General features: G+C 33.5%; 1 protein-coding gene across 1 annotated transcript; it reads left to right on the forward strand.

The window, feature by feature from the left end:
* Window positions 1-79: 79 nt before the first annotated feature.
* On the forward strand, window positions 80-10,957 carry LOC133182263 (uncharacterized). Its single transcript, XM_061317040.1, has 10 exons — window positions 80-204; window positions 2,316-2,426; window positions 2,664-2,795; window positions 4,494-4,685; window positions 4,909-5,037; window positions 5,191-5,331; window positions 5,444-6,685; window positions 7,767-7,918; window positions 10,222-10,291; window positions 10,521-10,957. Exons 1-10 carry the CDS (start codon window positions 195-197, stop codon window positions 10,865-10,867), a joined length of 2,526 nt encoding a protein of 841 aa, XP_061173024.1. The 5' UTR covers window positions 80-194; the 3' UTR covers window positions 10,868-10,957.
* Window positions 10,958-20,779: the final 9,822 nt, after the last annotated feature.

Here is a 20,779-nt window from a genome sequence, read left to right on the forward strand (position 1 = left end):
TTGCATTCCAAGCCCGATTTTATAAAAGAAAAATTGGGAATTCCCAAACCAGGAAGATAAACAAAAAAGTTCTTTTTTGACATTTTTTGCAAATGTCAACACAAACTGTCTTTAATTTACAAAAACAATCATTGGTCATTACTTGCTGTCTTATATTCGCTGTCACGTGTCATCTTGCATACTGCAGATGAGTGATGGAGAGAGGTAAGTACAATTAGGCCTACAACAGTTTCAGTGTTTGCCGTTTGAATTGCGCAGCATTTTTTTTTTTAGATAATCAAGCATTTCTGATTTGTAACAATTCAATTTTTGGGGGGAAGTGAAACTGCATTGAATTCATTGATGTAATATTAAGTGAGTAAGTGAAAAAAAAAAGACAAGTTACTAAAATTTTAAGTCCCATGCATCTTAAAGGTCCAAGTTTCTATTTTTCAAAGAGAATCCAAACAAAGAATTTGTCAATGGTTCAAACAAAATGAATAATGGACACCATATGCTACTACACTGATATATCCTTGTCAACTACAGTAATTAACTATTTGCACCATGAATAATTATAATATTAGTCACATAACCATGTAATAATAACTCTAACTCTTTATAATTTTAAATTAAAATATATGAGAGTGAATCTAGGTCAACATCAATATATGTCGATCATTTTAAACTTGGGAAATTTCATTAGGTATTATTATAACCTCAGTAACTTAAAACAAAGTTTGGGGTACAAAGGGATTACCATATGTCTGCCAATTCGGTTTCATCTGTCTATCTGAGCCACTTTTTGTCCATGTAATATATAACTTTTCATTGGAAAAAAATTAGAAAATTATATACTTGACACAAAAGGTTGCATATGACCTGAAGGTGTGTCATGACCCTAATTAATTCTTGGTCATTTGGTCAAAGTCACAAGGATCAAAATTGTAAATTCTTATACAGGCCACAAGTTTTGATGACAATTTCCTATTTTTAGCCAGGCTAGGTCATTTGAGCAACTTTTAGTAAGATTGAGAATCGATCAAGAGTAAAAATTCTTAATAATCATAAAATTGTGATGAAAATATTGCAGAAGATCAAAAATGACAAAGAATAACGGTATACTGGTACTTGTATGCTAGCAGCTTTATTATTATTGGAAGCTAGTGTCATGACCTTAAATATATTACATATGGCAAATGCAAAGGCCACATAATGTGGCAAGGTAAAGTTCTTTAAAATTACAGTTTTGAGTACAATGTATCATTTACTCCTGCCCTGATAGTGCCAGTGGAAGGAAGGGGAGTATTCCCATTAGGAAAGCTCTAGTTTTAATATTGTAAAGTATTTTTATTTCAATTTCTTCAGAATCAAAACTCAAAACATTCTGGTGTAAGCAATCAACTTTTTTCAAACAATTCAAACAGAGTTTGATAATTCTTACTTGTATCTTATTCTAACCCCCCCCCCCCCCCTTTCCCACCACCATTACCACATCCCATCCTCTTACAACAACACCATATTCACCTTCTCTGTTCCTTTCATATCTGAAACAGATGAACTGCATAACTAACTTACCAATGCAGATTCTTTTGAACATTTACTCATGTTGATCAGAGTTATATATCAGTTTAACTTGGTTGATTAAAATAATTGAAAAAATTATACGTGTGGTGCAATACTTTTCATTTGGATGGATTATGATTTCATAGGGCAGCTTTTATATATATATATATATATATATATATATATATATATATATATATATATATATATATATATATATATATATATATATATATATATATATATTGGGGAGGGCAGGGGGAGGAGAAGGAGAGTGAGGAGAGAAAATAATTTCATTTTAGCTGAGTACATAACTGAACACTATTGATGAATACTGCTTACAATTTAAGATATAAGTTTTGGCTGGGTATTTTTTTAGCAATTCCTTCCATAATACATGTATTGCATGTGACGTTAAACTTCAATCTGTAGTTCACTTCCAGTTCATTAAGGCTCAAACTCTTTCTCTACCCATGTGCTTTGATGTAGATTCATTAGAAAGTACTCATACTATAACCACTAGCTGATATGTTTGAGGTTTTAATAAAAGGAGAACATTATACTCTAGGTGTTTTATGTAGTTGTATGTTTATTTATAACATGAACATGCAAAATATTTTGCCTGGATGAAATATTAAAATTCCCCCAAATGAAGTTAAAAAAAATTCACCCAAATGATAGAAATGACATTTGAAAAGCCCTCATGAAATGTAACCCCCTGTAGTGAAGATTTAGAAGTGTTAACTATACATTGTTTTATTTTATTTTAGTGGTTTTATTATCAAAAGATGAAGCAGTGAAGAATCAGGTTGACAAGATAAAGAATAAATTTGAGGAAAAGTATCACACCTGTAGAGCATTTAGAGAAGAATGTCTCACAGGTACTTAACTTATATGTAGTAATTTTTTTAAGTAATTGCCACAGTAATTTATTTTTAGGCCAGGGTTGAAGTTTTGAACTTATGAACCTATTGTATGTTTGATTGCCTGTCTGTTTAGAACTATATTCAGATTTTAAAGTTGTGGTTAATTGAAGGTATAATTTTCTTAAGTGTACAGGATAAATTGTCATCATGTTTTACAAATATGGACTCGTTTTTTACTTTTAATATTTATAGGGCCAGAAGACAGTCAGAGAGTGGCCCAGACTCTGAATGACGAGAGTGCTATAATTATCGCGGTGCTGGACCAGACACTTCACGAAATTCTAGATGACAAGAAATCCAGAAGGCTGTTGAACAAAATAAGAGGTAGACCAAATCTGTCGTATTACCCTCAATAAAACCCTGGGACTGAATTAAAAATTATTAATTTAAGTATGATATTCTTATATATACCTACCAGGTAATATCAATTTTTACCTGAACCAGAAAATTTCAACTGAGCTTATTTGATCAGAGTTTGTACATTGTCTGTCTGTTGTCTTAAATTGTCATTAAATTTTTACATTTTTATTAGCTCTACTGGTCAGAGACCAGAAGAGCTTATGCGATAGTAAGGTGTCCGTCGTCCGTCCGTCTGTCTGTCTGTCCGTCTGTCTGTAAACAATTTTTCAAAACGCTACTCCTCCTACAGTTTTGGTCCGATTTCAATATAACTTGGCACACAAGTAGACTACACTAAGATACATAATTTAGTGCATCGGTTTTTGATTTCGATGGACGGTGTTGCCATGGTTACTAAAAATAGAAATTTCTGTGAAATTCCCTTAAAACGCTACTCCTCCTACAGTTTTGGTCCGATTTCAATATAACTTGGCACACAAGTAGACTACACTAAGATACACAATTTAGTGCATCGGTTTTTGATTTCGATGGACGGTGTTGCCATGGTTACTAAAAATAGAAATTTCTGTGAAATTCCTTTAAAACGCTACTCGTCCTACAGTTTTAGTCCGATTTCAATATAACTTGGCACACAAGTAGACTACACTAAGATACATAATTTAGTGCATCAGTTTTTGATTTCGATGGACGGTGTTGCCATGGTTACTTAAAATAGAAATTTCTGTGAAATTCCTTTAAAACGCTACTCCTCCTACAGTTTTGGTCCGATTTCAATATAACTTGGCACACAAGTAGACTACACTAAGATACACAATTTAGTGCATCGGTTTTTGATTTCGATGGACGGTGTTGCCATGGTTACTAAAAATAGAAATTTCTGTGAAATTCCTTTAAAACGCTACTCGTCCTACAGTTTTAGTCCGATTTCAATATAACTTGGCACACAAGTAGACTACACTAAGATACATAATTTTTTGCATCAGTTTTTGAATTCAATGGACGGTGTTGCCATGGTTACTAAAAATAGAAATTTCTGTGAAATTCCTTTAAAACACTACTCCTGCTACAGTTTAAGTCTGCTTCTAATATAATTTGGCATACAAGAAGACTATACTAAGATACATAATTTATTGCATTGGTTTTTGAATTCGATGAACAGTGTTGCCATGGTTACTTAAAATAGAAATTTCTTTGAAATTCCTTTAAAACGTTACTCCTCCTACAATTTTGGTCTGATTTCAATCTAATTTGGCACACAGTTAGAATACACTACGATACATAATATGTATTTCTGGGTTTTTTTTATTTGGGTGAATGGTGTTGTCATGGTTACTAAAAATAGAAATTTCCGTGAAATACTTTCAAAACGCTACTACTTCTAGTTTTCATTTGATTTCAATATAACTTGTCACAAAAGTAGACTACATTAAGATACATAATTCTATTTATTGTTGCATGTTGCAATGTTTCAAATCCAAGTGCTACTTTTCTTTTGTTATACAAACAGACCAGTAGAGCTACAGTCTCATCAGAGACTTCTGGTCTCTTTAAAAACCACAATTTTAAACTTGCCACAAAGCATCATTAGGTCAAATCTTCAAAAATGAAATTTCTGAAGAAAACATGGCTCAGTTAATCATATTTATATTACAATTTTTGTAGATCGTATCAAATCTGGTAGGGTTGTGCTTATTAAGTATGAAATCAAAGAAAAAGAAATTCAAGATTTCTTAGATGACATCACTGAAGACCAGCCATGTACTCTACATGATCTAACCATGGACAACGTATCCCAGATTGCCACACAGATATGGGATCTTTCTCTGGTGAACCGCAAACCTACAGAATCAGATGGTACATTAAAATTACTGTGCTTTATGACATCAACAAAGCATTTTTTCTCTGCTTAACAAACCAAGTCCTCACTTCAAATTCCTGCAAGTTTTTGCCATATAAGCTCTGTATCCTACTGTACAATATCTATTAATCCATCTTTTGTGAAGTGAAGTAATATATGTGATGATCAGAGGAGCATGTTTTAAATCACTAAAAATCTGACTTTATTGTTATTTCCAAGAAATCAATGGAGGCATATCCTCCCCAGCAGGAACATCATTAGATATGGCAGCCAACAAACTCAGCAGCAATGAATGGAATCCAGTAAACAAAGACTCCATATTCAGAGACAACTATGCCAGAGAAACAAGTGAGTTGCGTTGTTTAGGCAATGAGGAAAACAAAGGTTTAATCTTAAATATGAAATCTGGAGCACAAAGATTCTTCTTTTTTTTGGGAATAAAATGTGTTATAGATAAAGATTGTTTAATATAAATTTTGGAGTTTATTTTTGTTGCCAAAGATTCATCCTGTGATCCCCAGGAATCCCACAATTCCTTCCGAGATAGTATGAAATCCTTTGATTATGATGACTGTGGGTCATCCCTGTCCAGCAGTGGGAAGGATGGAACAGTCAGAATAGCTGAGGATTTCCCAAAAACAGGTACAAGCAAAGCAACAGAGCCATCTGTAGGATTTTATAAGGAGAATATGTCCTTATGAAATTCATTCAAATGTATATCATTATGAGGCAGTACCTTGATTTTAATTCACAGAAGATGCAAATTTAATGGTGGAAAAGTTAAGCAGCAAATTACAGGTAGTTTTACCAACTAAAGATGGAGGACAAGCCAATATTCCAGGAAACAGAGATTCTCTACAAAAAGATAGATCTCCATCTTCTCTTCCTGAGAAATTTGCAACAGATGACTTCAAAAGAAGAGGACAAAATGCTTGTCTCCAAATACCCGGCATGCAGTGCTCAGCAGTATCAAACGACAATAATCAAAAGTTCCATTCAGTGCCTTGCGTAACAAAGCTGAAGGTAAAGCAGAGCAGTAGAGAGATTACCCAACCTGTGGATGGTAACAATGTAGAAACCAAATTAGTCCCTTCTAGCCAGAGTGATGGTCATCATGATTTGCATGTTGGGAGTAGTCCACTTCCGAATGTTTTTATGGTGAGAGAAAGCCCTAGGCAAGAGGGTTTAGTGAATCAGCCTCAATCTACACAAAGTCTACAGGCTCCAAGTCAGCTCCCAACACCTAGTCCCAGTTCCACCTTTACAGAAAACTCCCAAATATTGTCTTATTCCAATCTGTCAGTCCCAATGCAAGAGTCTTGCAATATGGCAGAGAGAGAGTTGGGCAGAGACAGAGCAATGTATACTGAATCCTGCCAAGGGGTTACTGAACAAGATTCTCAGCTGAGTTATGCCACTTCCTATCAGCAAGCATACTGCTCAATTCGCTGTCAGAAATGTAACCAAACCAAAGATAATGTCAGGTTATTCAGCATTGTTCCTCATCAAACTGGCCTGGCATCACCAACATCAGTCCCACTTTGTTTCAGTATTCCAAATTCCTCTGGTCCAGAGGCAATGACATTTTCCTATTCATTATGTCGTGAATGTAGCCAAGATGTGCCTTTCATAGATATTCCCATCAGGCAAAACTCTTTTTCGAGTACAAATGGAACTCTTGACAGTTCCAACTTGTTCCCTCCTGCTCTAGAGCATTCAGTACCTGACCTTAAAATGACACAGCAAGCTTATCCAATTCATACTTCCAACCTTGAAAAGGGTTCTGAGTCACACCTGCAAAGAGATGCCATACCCAGACATCAAAGTTCCCCTTCAAGGTTGAATTACATGCAACAACAGCCTACCAATAACTTTGGTCAACCAGAGTTTAGACGTGAAATTTTGGATTTAGATCAAAGAATGAGACATTCCCCAGTCCCAACATTCCAGAGAAATATACCTGTAAACTCAAATGGAACTCAGCAATCAAACACAGGTAAAACATTTAGAAGTATTACACACAATTAAAAAAAATATTCTTGTTTGATCAGGTCTTTTCAAAATCTTTATTAACTATTCTGTATTAACACACTTTGCCCCTACTATGTATTTGACAAGGACATGTAGTGTTAAGCATATCTTTCTTCTACTATTTTTCTATTTAACTCCATTTCAAAGAAAGTGCTACAGACATTTTCATCAAGCTTCATACACAAATTCATTTTGGTTGGGACATTTTAATGTTGTAATACATGTATTTTGTGACCTTGCAATTTCATATGGCCTTGACCTCACAATTCTGATATTAAATTCAGTCAAATTTCAGAGAAACTTTCAAAAAAATTACTATGGAATCTGACCTTGTCTTTCCCAGTGACTATGACTTCACTTTTCCTCAGTGTTGTTTTTCACTGTCTAAAGAACTTTGACGAATTCCATCATGTAGCTTATAAGATGCATCAGTGAGAGCATTCCAGAATTTATGACATGGACTTTGACTTCAGGTTTCCATTTATTAATGCTAAATTTATTTATATCGACATTTTGGAACTATTCAGTACTGGAGAAATACATATTGGCAGAAGGAGGTCAACTGTGTCAAAATCTTGTCACCTTGACCTTTCCTCATGACACTGTGCATTATTGGGTTGTAGACTTTGCTCATTTTGTTGAATAGTGTAAGAACTTTATAAACAGGCCCGGGATCATGCATACTACTAGATTATTAGTTTAGTGTGGGACTTTGCCTTACTTAAACACAACATCCTTTGAGGTGAGCTCTGTAATCTCTGATTACCTATGTTTGAAATTCTTCGGCAACATAGCTTCTTCTTTAAGTTAATTTTGCTTTATACTTCTATGGATCCTTTACAGGGTTGTATTATACTCAGGTAATGCTTAAGGCCCTTTGGCCTCTTGTTTATTTGAATAGAGATTACATGAAAAAATTTGTCAAGAATTTTTTCTATGACTAACTGATTAATCAGCCTGAACATCTTGCAGTTAACTGATGATTGGAAATTCTGTATTCGATTGCCATCCCTGTAAATAATTGTAATGTTTAATATTTTTAACAGATAACACAAAGGTCCCTTGTCCACCATTATCAGCAATTCCAGGGAGCTTTCAGAATACCCAAAGTAAAAGTTTCCAAAGCCATTCATTAAACTCCAGATCTTTCCAGAGGCAAGGACAGAACTCAGGCTCTTGTCCCACTCTACAGAATCCAGTAAGTAGGGGATGAGACTGTCAATGTATATTTTAACAATTACTTGTTATACACTCAAAAACAAAGTTTTATTTTGAAGGGAGGGGGGAGGTTATAATGGAATCATGCCCATGTGTCTTTCCGTCTGTCTTTACAGATTATCTCTAAAACTATTTAATTTGAATTTTCAGACTTGGTAAATAAATAATAAATCCTTTGCACCTGGTATATCTTCAGACTGATTTGTTGATATTCAAAAGAGTATTAAGGTCTTTTTTTTTAAAGGTTTCATTGTACACATATTACTCCTGTGATTAAATAGAGTAAAAGTTGTATCTAGACATAACTTTGAAACTTCGAAATTTAAGAAGTCCATACTTGAACTTAAGGTAGCTTTTGGTCTGAAGTGTGTCTTGACCATTTACCAAGGTCGTTTGGATTAGTTCAAGGTCACAAGGTAGAGAAGTATAAAATTATCATTCTAATAACAACTTTGAAGTGGAGGAAGATGTTTATACTTGAGTCAAAGATTGCTTGCGACTGGTTGGTTTGTCCTGATGTGAACTCAGCTTATTTGGGTCAGGGTCACATATAAGTTTTGGCCAGCTTTGAAGCAGGGAAAGTTTAAAAAATTATGATAGGAACATACTGAAGTGGAATAAGTTTGGAAGATTAAATTTGACCCTGAACAAAGGTCATTAAGACAAGTCAAGGTCAAATGTTTAAGAAGTGTCAAATTCTGAAGATTGTTGAAATGTAGAATTCTAAAAGACAAAAAAATCGTATATGAAGGAGTATTAGGAATCATTAATATTTTAACACAAGGACCTCACTATGGAAGGTCATAATTTCATATTTAACTCTAAGATAAAATATGTCCCTTCTTTAGTTGCCTGTATTGGAATGGGGGGGGGGGGGGGGGTTAGAGTTGTAAGTTAGTCCCATTGGAACAGTTCTCAATGAAACCAGACTTTATTAAGATTGGGTGGTCACTAGAATTAATAAGTACACTGATTGCCAAAATTTTAAAGTGGTCCGATAGTGGAGTTTGGGTCAGAATTTTATAGCAATATATATATATAGCCATTCCCTTGATAGCAGGCCTAATTAATTATACGGGGGATATCACCTTGTCTGTCCACCCATCCATCTGTCTGTGCAATCTTGTCCAGGCAATAACTTTATTATGGAGAAACACTGGAAGCTCATACTTGGTACAGGGATTGCTTATCACCAAAGGGTGTGTCAAGTCATTAACCCAAGGTCATTCTGGCAAGTTCAAGATCCCTGGCTAAAAAAAGTATAATATTTTTATCCTGACCATAACTTTGTAATGGAGAATCACTGGAAGCTCAGACTTGTTACAGGGATTGCTTGTCATCCAAGGGTGTGTCCTGACCTTGACCCAAGGTCATTTCAGCAAGCTTAAGGTTACTGGCAGGAAAAAGTATAAAATTTTGTCCATGTTATAACCTTGACTTTGTAATGGAGGATCACTGGAAGCTCAAACTCTGTACAGAGATTGCTTATGATCTTAGGGTGTGTTTTGACCTTGACCAAAGGTCATTCCAGCAAGTTCAAGGTCACCGGCAGAAAAAGTTTAAAATTCTTTTCGGGGCTTTAACTTTGTAATGGAGAATCATTGGAAGTTCATACTTGATACAGAGATTGCTTATGATCCGAGGGTGTATTCTGTCCTTGACCCAAGGTCATTATGGCAATTTCAAGGTCACTGGCAAAAAAACTATACAAATCATGTCCAGGCTATAACTTTGAAATGGAGAATCATTAAAAGGTCATTCTCTATAGAGAGATTGCTTATGATTCGAGGGTGTGTCCTGACCTTGACCCTTGACCCAATGATCCTCCATTACAAAGCCATTCTGGCAAATGCAAGGTCACTGGCAGAAAAGAATAAAATTCTTGTCCAGGCTATAACTCTGTAATGGAGAATCATTTGAAACTCATAAATTGTACAAATTGTTATGACCCAAGGATGTGTCATGATCTTGACCTAAGGTCATTCTGGCAAACTCAAGGTCAATGGTATAAAATATGTAAAATTTATAACAGGTCTATAATTTTCTAATGGAGAAACATTGCATATCCATATTTCATTGAAAGATTACTAATGACCAAAGGATGTGTCATTTTTTAACCAAGGTCTTTTTGACAAGCTCAAGGTCAAATTTACAAAATTTGAATGGGCACTTTAAAGAAATTGTGGCGGGGTAATTATTTTGTGAGCTTGTCACAGTACCTTTAGTTTCTAACCTATGAAATATATGTCTTAAAGTGATATAATGTTGATTTTATTGTTGTAGCATTCTTTTGGTGGAGCTTCATCAGGAATGCCAGCAAAACCATATAACAAAATATATGGCAATGATTGTGGTTGGTTTCTTGTCTACTTTCAATTCTATTATTAGAGTATTTATCCAGATTATTAAGTCATCTTTGTCTCTCAAATGACCTATTGTGATTGTTGACCATTTGGCATTATTGCAATTATGCATAAATTGCCTAGAAACATTTTCAAATTAATCATTGTTAATATGTTAGGTCCAATTTTAAACTCCTTTATTTGAGGACTAAGGAAAGGTACTGCCTGTTTTACTTTTAGCTGCTGGAGCCTCTGATGCATGTGGTAATTATGATCACCTTCCCTTAATGGATCTGAGTCACATTGTCATAGAGTACATCCAGTCACAACTGGACTTCGCTGGAAGCAGCTTGAACTGGGAGCGGCTAGCTCATCTTCATGGCTGGAACTTTGGAATGATTTACACCATCAAACAAAAATGGCAGAAGAGAGTGATTGAAAGTCCTTTCCTGGAACTGATTCAAAATTCCCAGAATTTCCAGAATTACACCTTTGGCCAGCTCAAAATGGATTTAGAAAGAATTCCTAGGAAAGATATTTTGGAAAAATTGCGAGAATTTGAAGAGAAGGAGGAACTTGTTGTATAAATCAATAACAGCCTTGTGGTCGATTTGAATTTTGAGAGTATAGTTTACTTTGAGAAACACTTTTTTTTCTTTACTTGAGGCATATATATATATATATATATATATATATATATATATATATATATTATATAGACCTACTTTTTTTCAAGCAATCAAAACTTATAAACTTATTGTCTATAGAGATATTGTTACCGATTTATTTTTATATTTTCATATATATGAATTTGTTATATCATTGATGCAGCAAATGAAATCAAACCAACTTTCATAATTTATTCAATATTTTTGTACAATATACCTAGTAAATGGCATGAGTTAGCAGGTCTTGTATATAAATGCATTCAAATCTTCATTATTTTGCTAGCCTCAATTTTCGGAATACTTGTTGTCCGAATGTAAAACATTACAGGTACAGTGTGTAACATTCCATGTGTATGAATCAAATTTTAAAATATTTTGTTAAGTTTATTTGTTATTTACCCGGTAAACTTCAAGGCATTTTTACCCTTGACACATTTTTTTTAGTGTTTTTATGTCTGTTTTGTATCATTTGTAAATGTATTATTATATCCTGTGCAAACAAAGTTTAAGGTATCTAGGAATCACTGATGTCTTCCCACATATCCATTCTATATCTTTGAAGAAATTAAAAAAAAAAATTGAGATACAGATTGCAAATAAAGTGTGTCAGACCCTAAAGTAAAGTCATTTCATAAATTCAAGGTCACAGGGATTAAAAGTACAGAATTCTGTTTTGGGCATTATAAAGGCAGGTATATTGTATTGTAAAGCTCAAAAGGCACCATAATAGTTCCTAACCAGAGGAGATTTAAAATCTTGTCCAGGACACAATTAACCTGTAATTTACAGAAGTTCTTAGGTCTTACGTGATCTATTGATTGCTTCTTAGATTGTGTATCAGTATTCTAAAGCAAGGTCATTTGAACAAGGTCAAGATTAAAAGTACATATAATGTCAATTCTTGTGCATGTAATTGTCTTAATTTGTAATACATGTATAAGCACTGTTGTAGTTTGTACTTATTAAAAAAAAAATGCTTGTGACTTTATACCTGGAAGAGCTTTTTTTTTTTTTTTTAGCTTTTCCAATTTAAAAATTAATTTTACTTTGTGTAATGTTCAAGAGAATTTAATTGTAAACAATTTGTTTCACAACACTCAAAAGTATCAATTTTACATTTCATAAAATCATACAAAATAAATCTTGCAATTTTTTCCATGTTTTGCTTGTAATTAAAGAGTGTATGGAGGGGGAAGGTGAATACTATCAGTATTTTTTTTTTATCAACACAAATCACTCTAATAGGGCGTTTTACAAACTTGAGGTCAATCATTTGACAATGCATAAAAAAAACAAGATGTGTTTGTGAAACATTGATGAATGGCAGCTCATGGTCATCATTAAAATTTTTCAAAAGTAGGTCAAACATGATGGTATGCAAAGAAAGGTCTCAATTGTCACAAGAAATACACACGTGAATTATGAGAATGCTGGCATTAACCATTAAAAAAGTATGGCCATTTTGAAGATTAAAGTTTTTTAAACATTGGTCAAACTTTAATGTCATATTAAGGTAAAATAATGTTGGTACCTAAAGATCTTGTCATAAGAATACACATGAAATATGATGGAGGTTTAAGTTTTTGCAGACAGACAGACCAACCAAAAAATATATGCCCCTGAATATCTGATTACGGGGGTATAATAAAAACATTGTCACAAACCATGGAATGTGTGTCTCATTTCTTTCCCTCCATATTACGGTTTCACACATAACACCTATCTGTTTTTCCAGATTAAATCCTAGACAGGTGAAAAATATTATTATTCCTTATAAAAAAAGAAATGACCAAGAGGCATAAAACTCATTAACAATTTTACTTAAGGATATCCGATCCTCAGTCAGGAAGGATAACTCTTATTTTTATTATTTTATTTAAAAAGTCTCAAAATGAAGCTTGAAATTGAGATTTTTTCGTGCAACAATTTTCATTTTATGCATCTTAATATGATTCAAGGTTCTTTGAAGTCCTAGAAACGGTCTTGTAAAAAGTTTGACATTTGTGTCCCATAAAAGAAAAAAATGAATTCATTTTTAGAGAAATCGAATTTCCTTCAGTCTAGTATTAGATACCACTGCTTATTAGCATGATATGAAATAAGATGTGATATGTGATGTCTACCAATGATAGCACAAGCTTTTTGCACTATGTACATGTATTATATGACAATTGAAGTAAAAAGAGGAACTAAAATACTGTACAAGCATAAAAAAGATGCAATTTTCTCCAAATACCTGGATACCTATATTTTTCTATCATAAATTATATTTGTTGATCAATTTTCAATTAGAAAATGCATAGCTGGTGTTTTTATTCGCATTTCCTGAAAATATATAGGTAAATTCGCGTTACTATGTGAAATCAGAGACTTTTTGTGAGCATTTTCAATTACTGAAAAGCTGATTTTCAGAACCTGAGGATCGGACTACCTTAAGTTCTTGACGAGGTATCAACTATATCATAGTGATCTACAATAAATATGAAAAAAATGAAGATTATATCAAATTATTTAAAATTTATACATTAATTTATTGAAAATATAACATTGTTTAATTCAAATATCTTATAATGTAGACGGAATTTAAATCCTTATTTATTAAGGATATGGTTACATGAGAATATCCCTCGTAATGTCTGTAATATTCAGAGGGTTGTCATCAAATGATTAAGAAATAATACAAGTATGGTTGCATGCGCAAGTTAGTAAAATTCATGCCAGCCATGCACATGGACTGGAAAAACCAGTCAAACACACCTATACGAATCCCATACTCACTGTATGACACCTACGCAAACTATATATGAATGAAATGATGCATGTGCAAAGCATTATACATAGTAACACACGGTAAACAATGATCATGTGACACATTCGTGATGCATATTTATTTGTAGTTTTTCTGAAACAATCATTTTCTAAATTTCCAAAGTAAAAGAAGAAAATTAATACATGCAAAAAGTTTGGGAACTGAAGGGCAAACAAAGTAATTCAACCCATCAAGTGTACGCAAACGATTACGTCTGTTGAATGCAGGCCTATAAACGCGGGGGAGGGAGGCCATGCCCCCCCCCCCCCACTTTTTTCTGAGTATAGTGTTTTGCTACTTATAGTAAATTTTTCTTTAGATACTGGTTGCACCTTCTCTTTTTTGTTGCTGTAAGGTCTGCTCCTACAAGTAAGAGCCCTATGCTCCTTATATATACTTCAGATAATTTTGTTATTTTGGGAAGTTGCCCACCCACCAATCCCCCCTTTTTTTTAGACAGCTCAGGTTTCTCCAGGGGGGGGGGGGGTCTTTTTGTTTGCTGCGGGCTTGGCCTTCAATGGAATCAACTGTCATCTCAACTGTTTTTCTGATTTGCTTCATCATTAAATATGACACTCTTAAATGTAGTCAGATTTCCCTCCAATATGTCACATATACTTAACACAGGGTGCACTTATATTTGTAAATCTATGATGATTGAAAGTTAAAGTTGTGTATTAAAGAGGCTGGGTGGTCAAAAAACTGTCCAGCAGATCCACCTGAAAAGTTCTCTAGCCATTAACTATTATATAGTATAGTAAATGAAACTATAGAGTGTTTCAAGGAATGCTATAGCATCATTTAAAGAAAAAAAAATAAGGCTTGTCATCTATTTATTAAATTTCATGTATTTGCCTGCAGAGAGTAAAAAAAAAAAACATTCAATGGATAGTAAGACTGGGACACGATATGGAATTTATCATAAAATGTGACAGTTAGAAATAAAAAAAAAAACCAGCCCTCAAAACTTAAATGAATCATGAAATTGAAAAATATTACTATTTTATTCATAAGTTAGTAGTGTTTAATTCAACAATCAAATAAAAAAAAAAAAGATTTGTCGGACTTTAATGCAACTGTCAGTGCACATTGTTTTTTTTTTATATTTCAATCTTGGTTAAAAATCTCTGCTTACCTTGGGTCACATGGGCTGCATTCAAGACTGTAGCGGTACCATAGGCACTTAATAGAAGTACATGATTAACGTACATCTGCATTACCTTACTCCACAACCCCTAACTACCAAAATATTATTATCTTGAAAATCTGTAATTTCCCAATCAATTCCACCTTTATGTTATTCTGTGCTATCAGTTTGTACTGTTTTAGTTCCCCGCTGTCACTGAAAGTGGGGAATATTAATTTGGGTTTGTCCGTCCGTCTCTCTATCTATCTGTTTGTAAGACTTTCGTTTCTGGACGTTATCTCAGGAAGCCTTTCAGCTTTTGCTATGAAAGAACAAAGTATGTTATTGGCTGTATCCGGTCGAGAAATTTTACATTTTTTCAACTACGGTTTTTTCTGCAAGTCCTTTGTGTTTTGTTTACAATAAGATCAAAAAGATAATTACAACTTGTATAAAGATGAAGAAATATACCACAACTCCCTATGGCATAAAAAAGACCCCTTTCGATTATGAGGTCAAAAGGTCAAAGGTCATAAATTCATACATTCTGTTTGTGTGTAACACTTCCGTTTCCGGATGATATCTCAAGATGTCTTTGCAATGAAATTTTATACCACAACTCCCTATGGCTTGAAAAAGACCTCTGTTGATTCTGAGGTGTCATAAAGGTGGTTAATTTTGCTGGTTGCCAGCTCTTATTGAAAACACTGTAGAATGTATGAATCACACTTTGTTAAATCCCTAAGGGCTAATATAAATGTTTGTTCAACTTTATAGATTTAAGAACTATGCATCCACTATAATTCTGAAAGCAATCATGTTCCCTTTGGAAACCCTCCTTTGTTAATATTTTGAATAATGACACTTCTGAAAATTTATGTCTCTAAATGATGGTCATGATCACATTTTATGATTTAATGTCTCTACATTTATAAACTCATTACTGGGAAATATTTAAAAGACTCTTGAATCTGTTTAATCTCAGCGAGATTCATGACACTGATAACTTTGGACAGACGTCTCTTCAAATCTCAGACCAATGCCACACAAAGTGACTCGGAAAATCTTGCCCAGACTTGGACTGCTTTCAATCAATACAGGCTGAAATGAATTCCCTGCCTGCTTCAACTTTTTGCTTTGGACATCCTTTTAACTCCCTGTCACTATAAAACTTTCATTTCTTACCTTTTAAAGGTTTAAATCCAACCAAAATCAAGTTGTTGATTTTTTCACAGCACTGACATATTCATTTAAACCTCCGATGCTGGAGAGTTCCAGCAATAGTCTGCTTCAAAAACTTCATACTATGGTTCATTTCTATAGGAAATCACAGGAGAACGAAGTATTTGAAGCAGACTATTGCTGGAACTCTTCCGCGTCGCAGGTTTAAACGAATATGTCAGTGCTTTGAAAAAATCAACAACTTGATTTTTGTTGGTTTTAAATCTTTAAAAGGTAAGAAATGAAAGTTTTATAGTGACAGGGAGTTAAAAGGATGTCCAAAGCAAAGAGTAAAAGCGGGCAGGGAATTCATTTCAGCCCGTATTGATCAAAAGAAGTGGTCAAAGTCTGGGCAAGATTTTCCGAGTCACTTTGTGTGGCACTGGTCTGAGATTCTGAAGAGACGTCTGTCCAAAATTTTTAGTCTCGATAAATCTCGCTGAGATTACAATCTGTTTAGAAAAGATAATTTTTAATGAGGCTTACAAAGATTTTGAATGCAATTATAAACAGTTAAATAAATAACTGAATATAATCATCCCTTGAGCAGCTTTTGAGAAAGAAACAAAAACTATCCATAATAAATAAATAATCATAATACACAAGCAAGTGAACTTTATAATTTTATCTCAATTATTATTGAATATTACTATGATTACAATTTACAAAGCATACATTTTATATTCCATGCATTTTATCTGATATTAACAATCAATACTAATTTAATCTTTTGAGTTTGTTGGTATGTATCCTCTCCTTAGGAAACCAGGTAGCATTGAGTTTAACTTTGTACCGAGTCTCGCTTTATATTCTTCTTCTCTGGCAATAGAATTCATAAAATGACAGCCTTCTAAGTCCAGACGACTCACAGTTATTTTTACACTATCGTCCATTGGGTATTTTCTCATTGCATTATTGTTTGCTATTCTGTCTAATGCCTCAAACATTTCATTGCACTCCTTTTCATTGACAGCTGATTGTTCTCCTTTAGAAAACGTTTTGATAACTTTTCTTTCGAGGAATTGACCCAGGTCCTTTCTTCTCGAAGCATCTTTCGGCCACATTTCACACAGTCTCATGAATTTCTTATAGGAAGACATTTCGATATTCTGTTAATCAATGTTGATTCAACTCAACACGAAGAAAACATTTATGCAACAAATGTGAACGTCATTTCTCGTACACCGATCCCGATGTTCATACCAACCGCTTTTCTGCTTTAAAAAAAAATCTGCTCAACTATAAAATTATAATTATCGATTAGAAATACCAAAAGACTTTTGATTTTTCGTAAATTTGATTGTGGAGAGACAGGTCAATCAAATATTTCAACTAATATTGTACATCCTCGATCCCGATAGGAGATCTTTATCAGTGTTTATCCCTTCATCCTCACATCTAGATATAGGATACGATTTTAGTAATTTTACTTTAGAGTCTAAATGTATGCCTAATATCATTGATTTGTTTTTTAGCTTAGTAAACATCTTGGATTTAATTTTGAATTGGTTCATTATTTTCACTCTCCCCTAATACAAGTTCAAACTGAAAGGTTGCATAGCAGTGTTTCCCCCTGACCAGTCCTCCTCCTGGAAGCCTACATATATACATTTAAGGAATAATTTTAAGTTTTGTTTGAGTTATTGGTGTATAAATCACACAGACTTGTCACGTAGGCATATTTCATGAAGCGCGCTACCGCTTCATGAAAAATATGCCTACGTGCAAGTCTGTGTGATTTACACACAAATAATTCACACTAAACTTGAAAACATTCCTTATATTTACATTTTACAAGTTTAAAAGCACCAATATTATACTCAATATTTGAATTCTTGCTGCCCTATATCGTTACAATTTTATTTACATCTCTGTAGCCTTATTGTGACGTCACTTTAGCGCGAGTTTTACCGTGTATATTTCTACGCGTGAGTATACAAAAAAAAAGACTTTCAAATCAATTGCACGGTTGGCTTAGTAGAAAAACACAGCAAATGTAGATATATATAGATGCACAGTGTTGAGAATTCCCCAAAAGAAAACTTACTACACAGCTGCTATACTTCTTTTTCACAGCCACCCCCGCCCTCTTCGGTCCGGAAAATTTTACTATTTAGTGGTCTTTTCCGTTGCATAGAATCCAGGAGAATTATGAAGGATCATGTACTGCGATGATTTCATAAAGGCAACAACGCAAAGGTCTTAATAAGCAATTACTTTCCTTTCTCATGCGAGGATTCAGTGGTTTTGGATAGTGTTTTTTTCAGAAACAATAAAGGTAAGAAAAAGAAAGGGGGAAATATGATTTTCCCCGATCTTTTTTTTTTTGGGGTCAAGGTTTCGTTCTGCATGGTGTATAGCAGAAATGAAGCATTGTGCTATAGTACCTTTTATTAAAATTCCATTGCATTCCGTCCTCAATTTTCCGAGTGAACATAAACAATCACGAGTGAAGTAGGTCGTGCATTAATTAAAAACAATTTAAAAAGTTAAACTCAACATAAAACAAAATGAATGACACATGGTAAAATTGATTTAATGATACAGATCGATTTCAGAATACTTGATTTTTTTTCCTATCATACTTCTACAATTTCATGTTAAAATATATTACTAGATTTAAAAAGAAAACCGCACAGAAGAAGTGAAGAAATTCAAAACTGGGTCTTTATCTGTCCAAGCTGCCTTTCTCGATGTCCACATGATTAATAAGCATTAATTATTATTGAGTAAATGGAAATTTTAATGTGGTGTTAATTAAATTGTCATTGAATTATATTCATTCGGAAGGTGTCACTGTGCTATTCTGGTTCATCACGGAATGAAAATAAAATTAAAAGAAAAAAAATACATTAATCATAATTTCACATTGTTCAAGGGAAAAGACGAACAAACAAACGTGAGTTCATTTATTTTGAAGTTTTTTAACTGTTTATCACTATGTTGGTCTTCAGTTAACACGATACTGCTCCATGTATATCAATTTAATTTACTGGATAAGAAATTTAATTAATTGCCATTTAAGGGAGCCGACTGGGGTTTCATTGTGTAAAAACTACTATAGAGAAACTCTTTAATTTTATACCATATGTACCTTACGTTGACTTCAGTATACATGCCAAGTTTAGTGAAAATCTATCGTCTGGTTATTTTTAAGGGACCATCTCAAAATACAGGTACATTTACTATAGGATTATATAGGAAAATACTATTTTTCGCACTTCGGAGTAAATTATACAAATGCTACAATAGACTTTTCGCTCAAATTATAGTATTTGATGAGTAATACTATATTGTACATTTTATGTAAGAAACACTAAATTCTACCGTCTGGTTCCGGAGGGGGCATCTCAAAATGTCAAAATTCATGATGTTTTCCTGTTTTTATGGAGTACTACAAAACATGACAGATACCACAGATTTAAATAAAAAATAATAAAAAGGATTGTTAGATTCTCAAATTCCTACATTTAAAATTTCAGGAGCATCTATTTTATACTTTTTTATTTTATGACATAATTAATTACCCCTCTTTAAGAACTTCGGTTATTCATAACGTCAAAAACACACTACTACGACGTCTATCTACCCATCATTTGAAAAATCAGTTAAAAAATCAGTTATTTAAACGCGTAATTAGATTTTTTAACCTGAGATTTCCTAATTTTGTTAATTTTTATAAATTAGGTAAAAATAGTTGCTTTAAAAGAGTAAATACGCTTTATTTTACTATGCTGCGCGAAGTATTGCGTAATGAAAACCCCAGTAGGCCCCCTTAATTCACTCTTTTAAATAGCCTTCCCCCTCCTGTCCCGTGTTGTAATCTATAATAAATACCCTTGCATTTTGTTTCGAAGGGATAATTAATATTTACACTGTTTAATACCACAAAATAACACAATTCGTAAACGTGTCATATTGTAGATATCAGATTTAACGGGTGGCAGTAAATACAAAATTCACAACATGACAAATAGGTAAATTCCACCCCCTCCCAGGGATTTTCATTCATTAAATGTATACAGCAAAATAACCACGCAAGGAATCCTAGTAATTAATAAGCCGTTAAGGAAGTCATCCATATGATGGAAAGTAATTTGTATACATGAGAAGTACACCCCCCCCCCAAAAAAAAAAAACAAATATATTTCCTCTTTTGAACATTTTTTGTGTTGACATTGAGCCCCACCCTCTCGGTTAAATTCCAGAATCCACCCTTGCATTTGTAGTTTTTAAGTAAAATACTTCTCAGTTCTGTCATGTTGATCAGTTTTTGAATGAATTTTCTTTTTTCTGAATTTGTATTCATATGACTGAAAAATGCACACCATGAAAATTACAAGTGAAAAAACGAGTTAATTTTATTTTGAAAACATAAATCATCTTTTTTAAGCTGGTGCGACTAGTATGCCTAGTTTGCCGTGACCTTAAATATGTCAAGGGTCTCAAACATTAGCCACTGAATAGTGACGTCAGGTCATAAAGCAAGTATTTTGTAGGAATGAACTGTATTCCATCAACTGGCAAGTATGTTGTGAACCTATTACACTGCATAAGTGTTCATCTTGATTCAGAGACATACCATCAAATCCATAAATTGATGGCGCGAGGTCTGGTTAAGGAGGAAGAGTCTTTTTTTTTTTTTTTTTGCTTTGTTTTGTTTTTTTTTTTCCTT

The sequence above is a fragment of the Saccostrea echinata genome, unplaced genomic scaffold (assembly GCF_033153115.1).
Source record: "Saccostrea echinata isolate AGI-Se365-2 ecotype Australia unplaced genomic scaffold, CSIRO_AGI_Sech_v1 ptg000009l, whole genome shotgun sequence".
NCBI lineage: Eukaryota > Metazoa > Mollusca > Bivalvia > Ostreida > Ostreidae > Saccostrea > Saccostrea echinata.

Coding starts and splice junctions, on each gene's coding strand:
- LOC133182263 (XM_061317040.1), top strand. Junction 2,427..2,663: donor TAGAGAAGAATGTCTCACAG/GTACTTAACTTA, acceptor TAATATTTATAG/GGCCAGAAGACAGTCAGAGA. Junction 7,919..10,221: donor GTCCCACTCTACAGAATCCA/GTAAGTAGGGGA, acceptor TTATTGTTGTAG/CATTCTTTTGGTGGAGCTTC.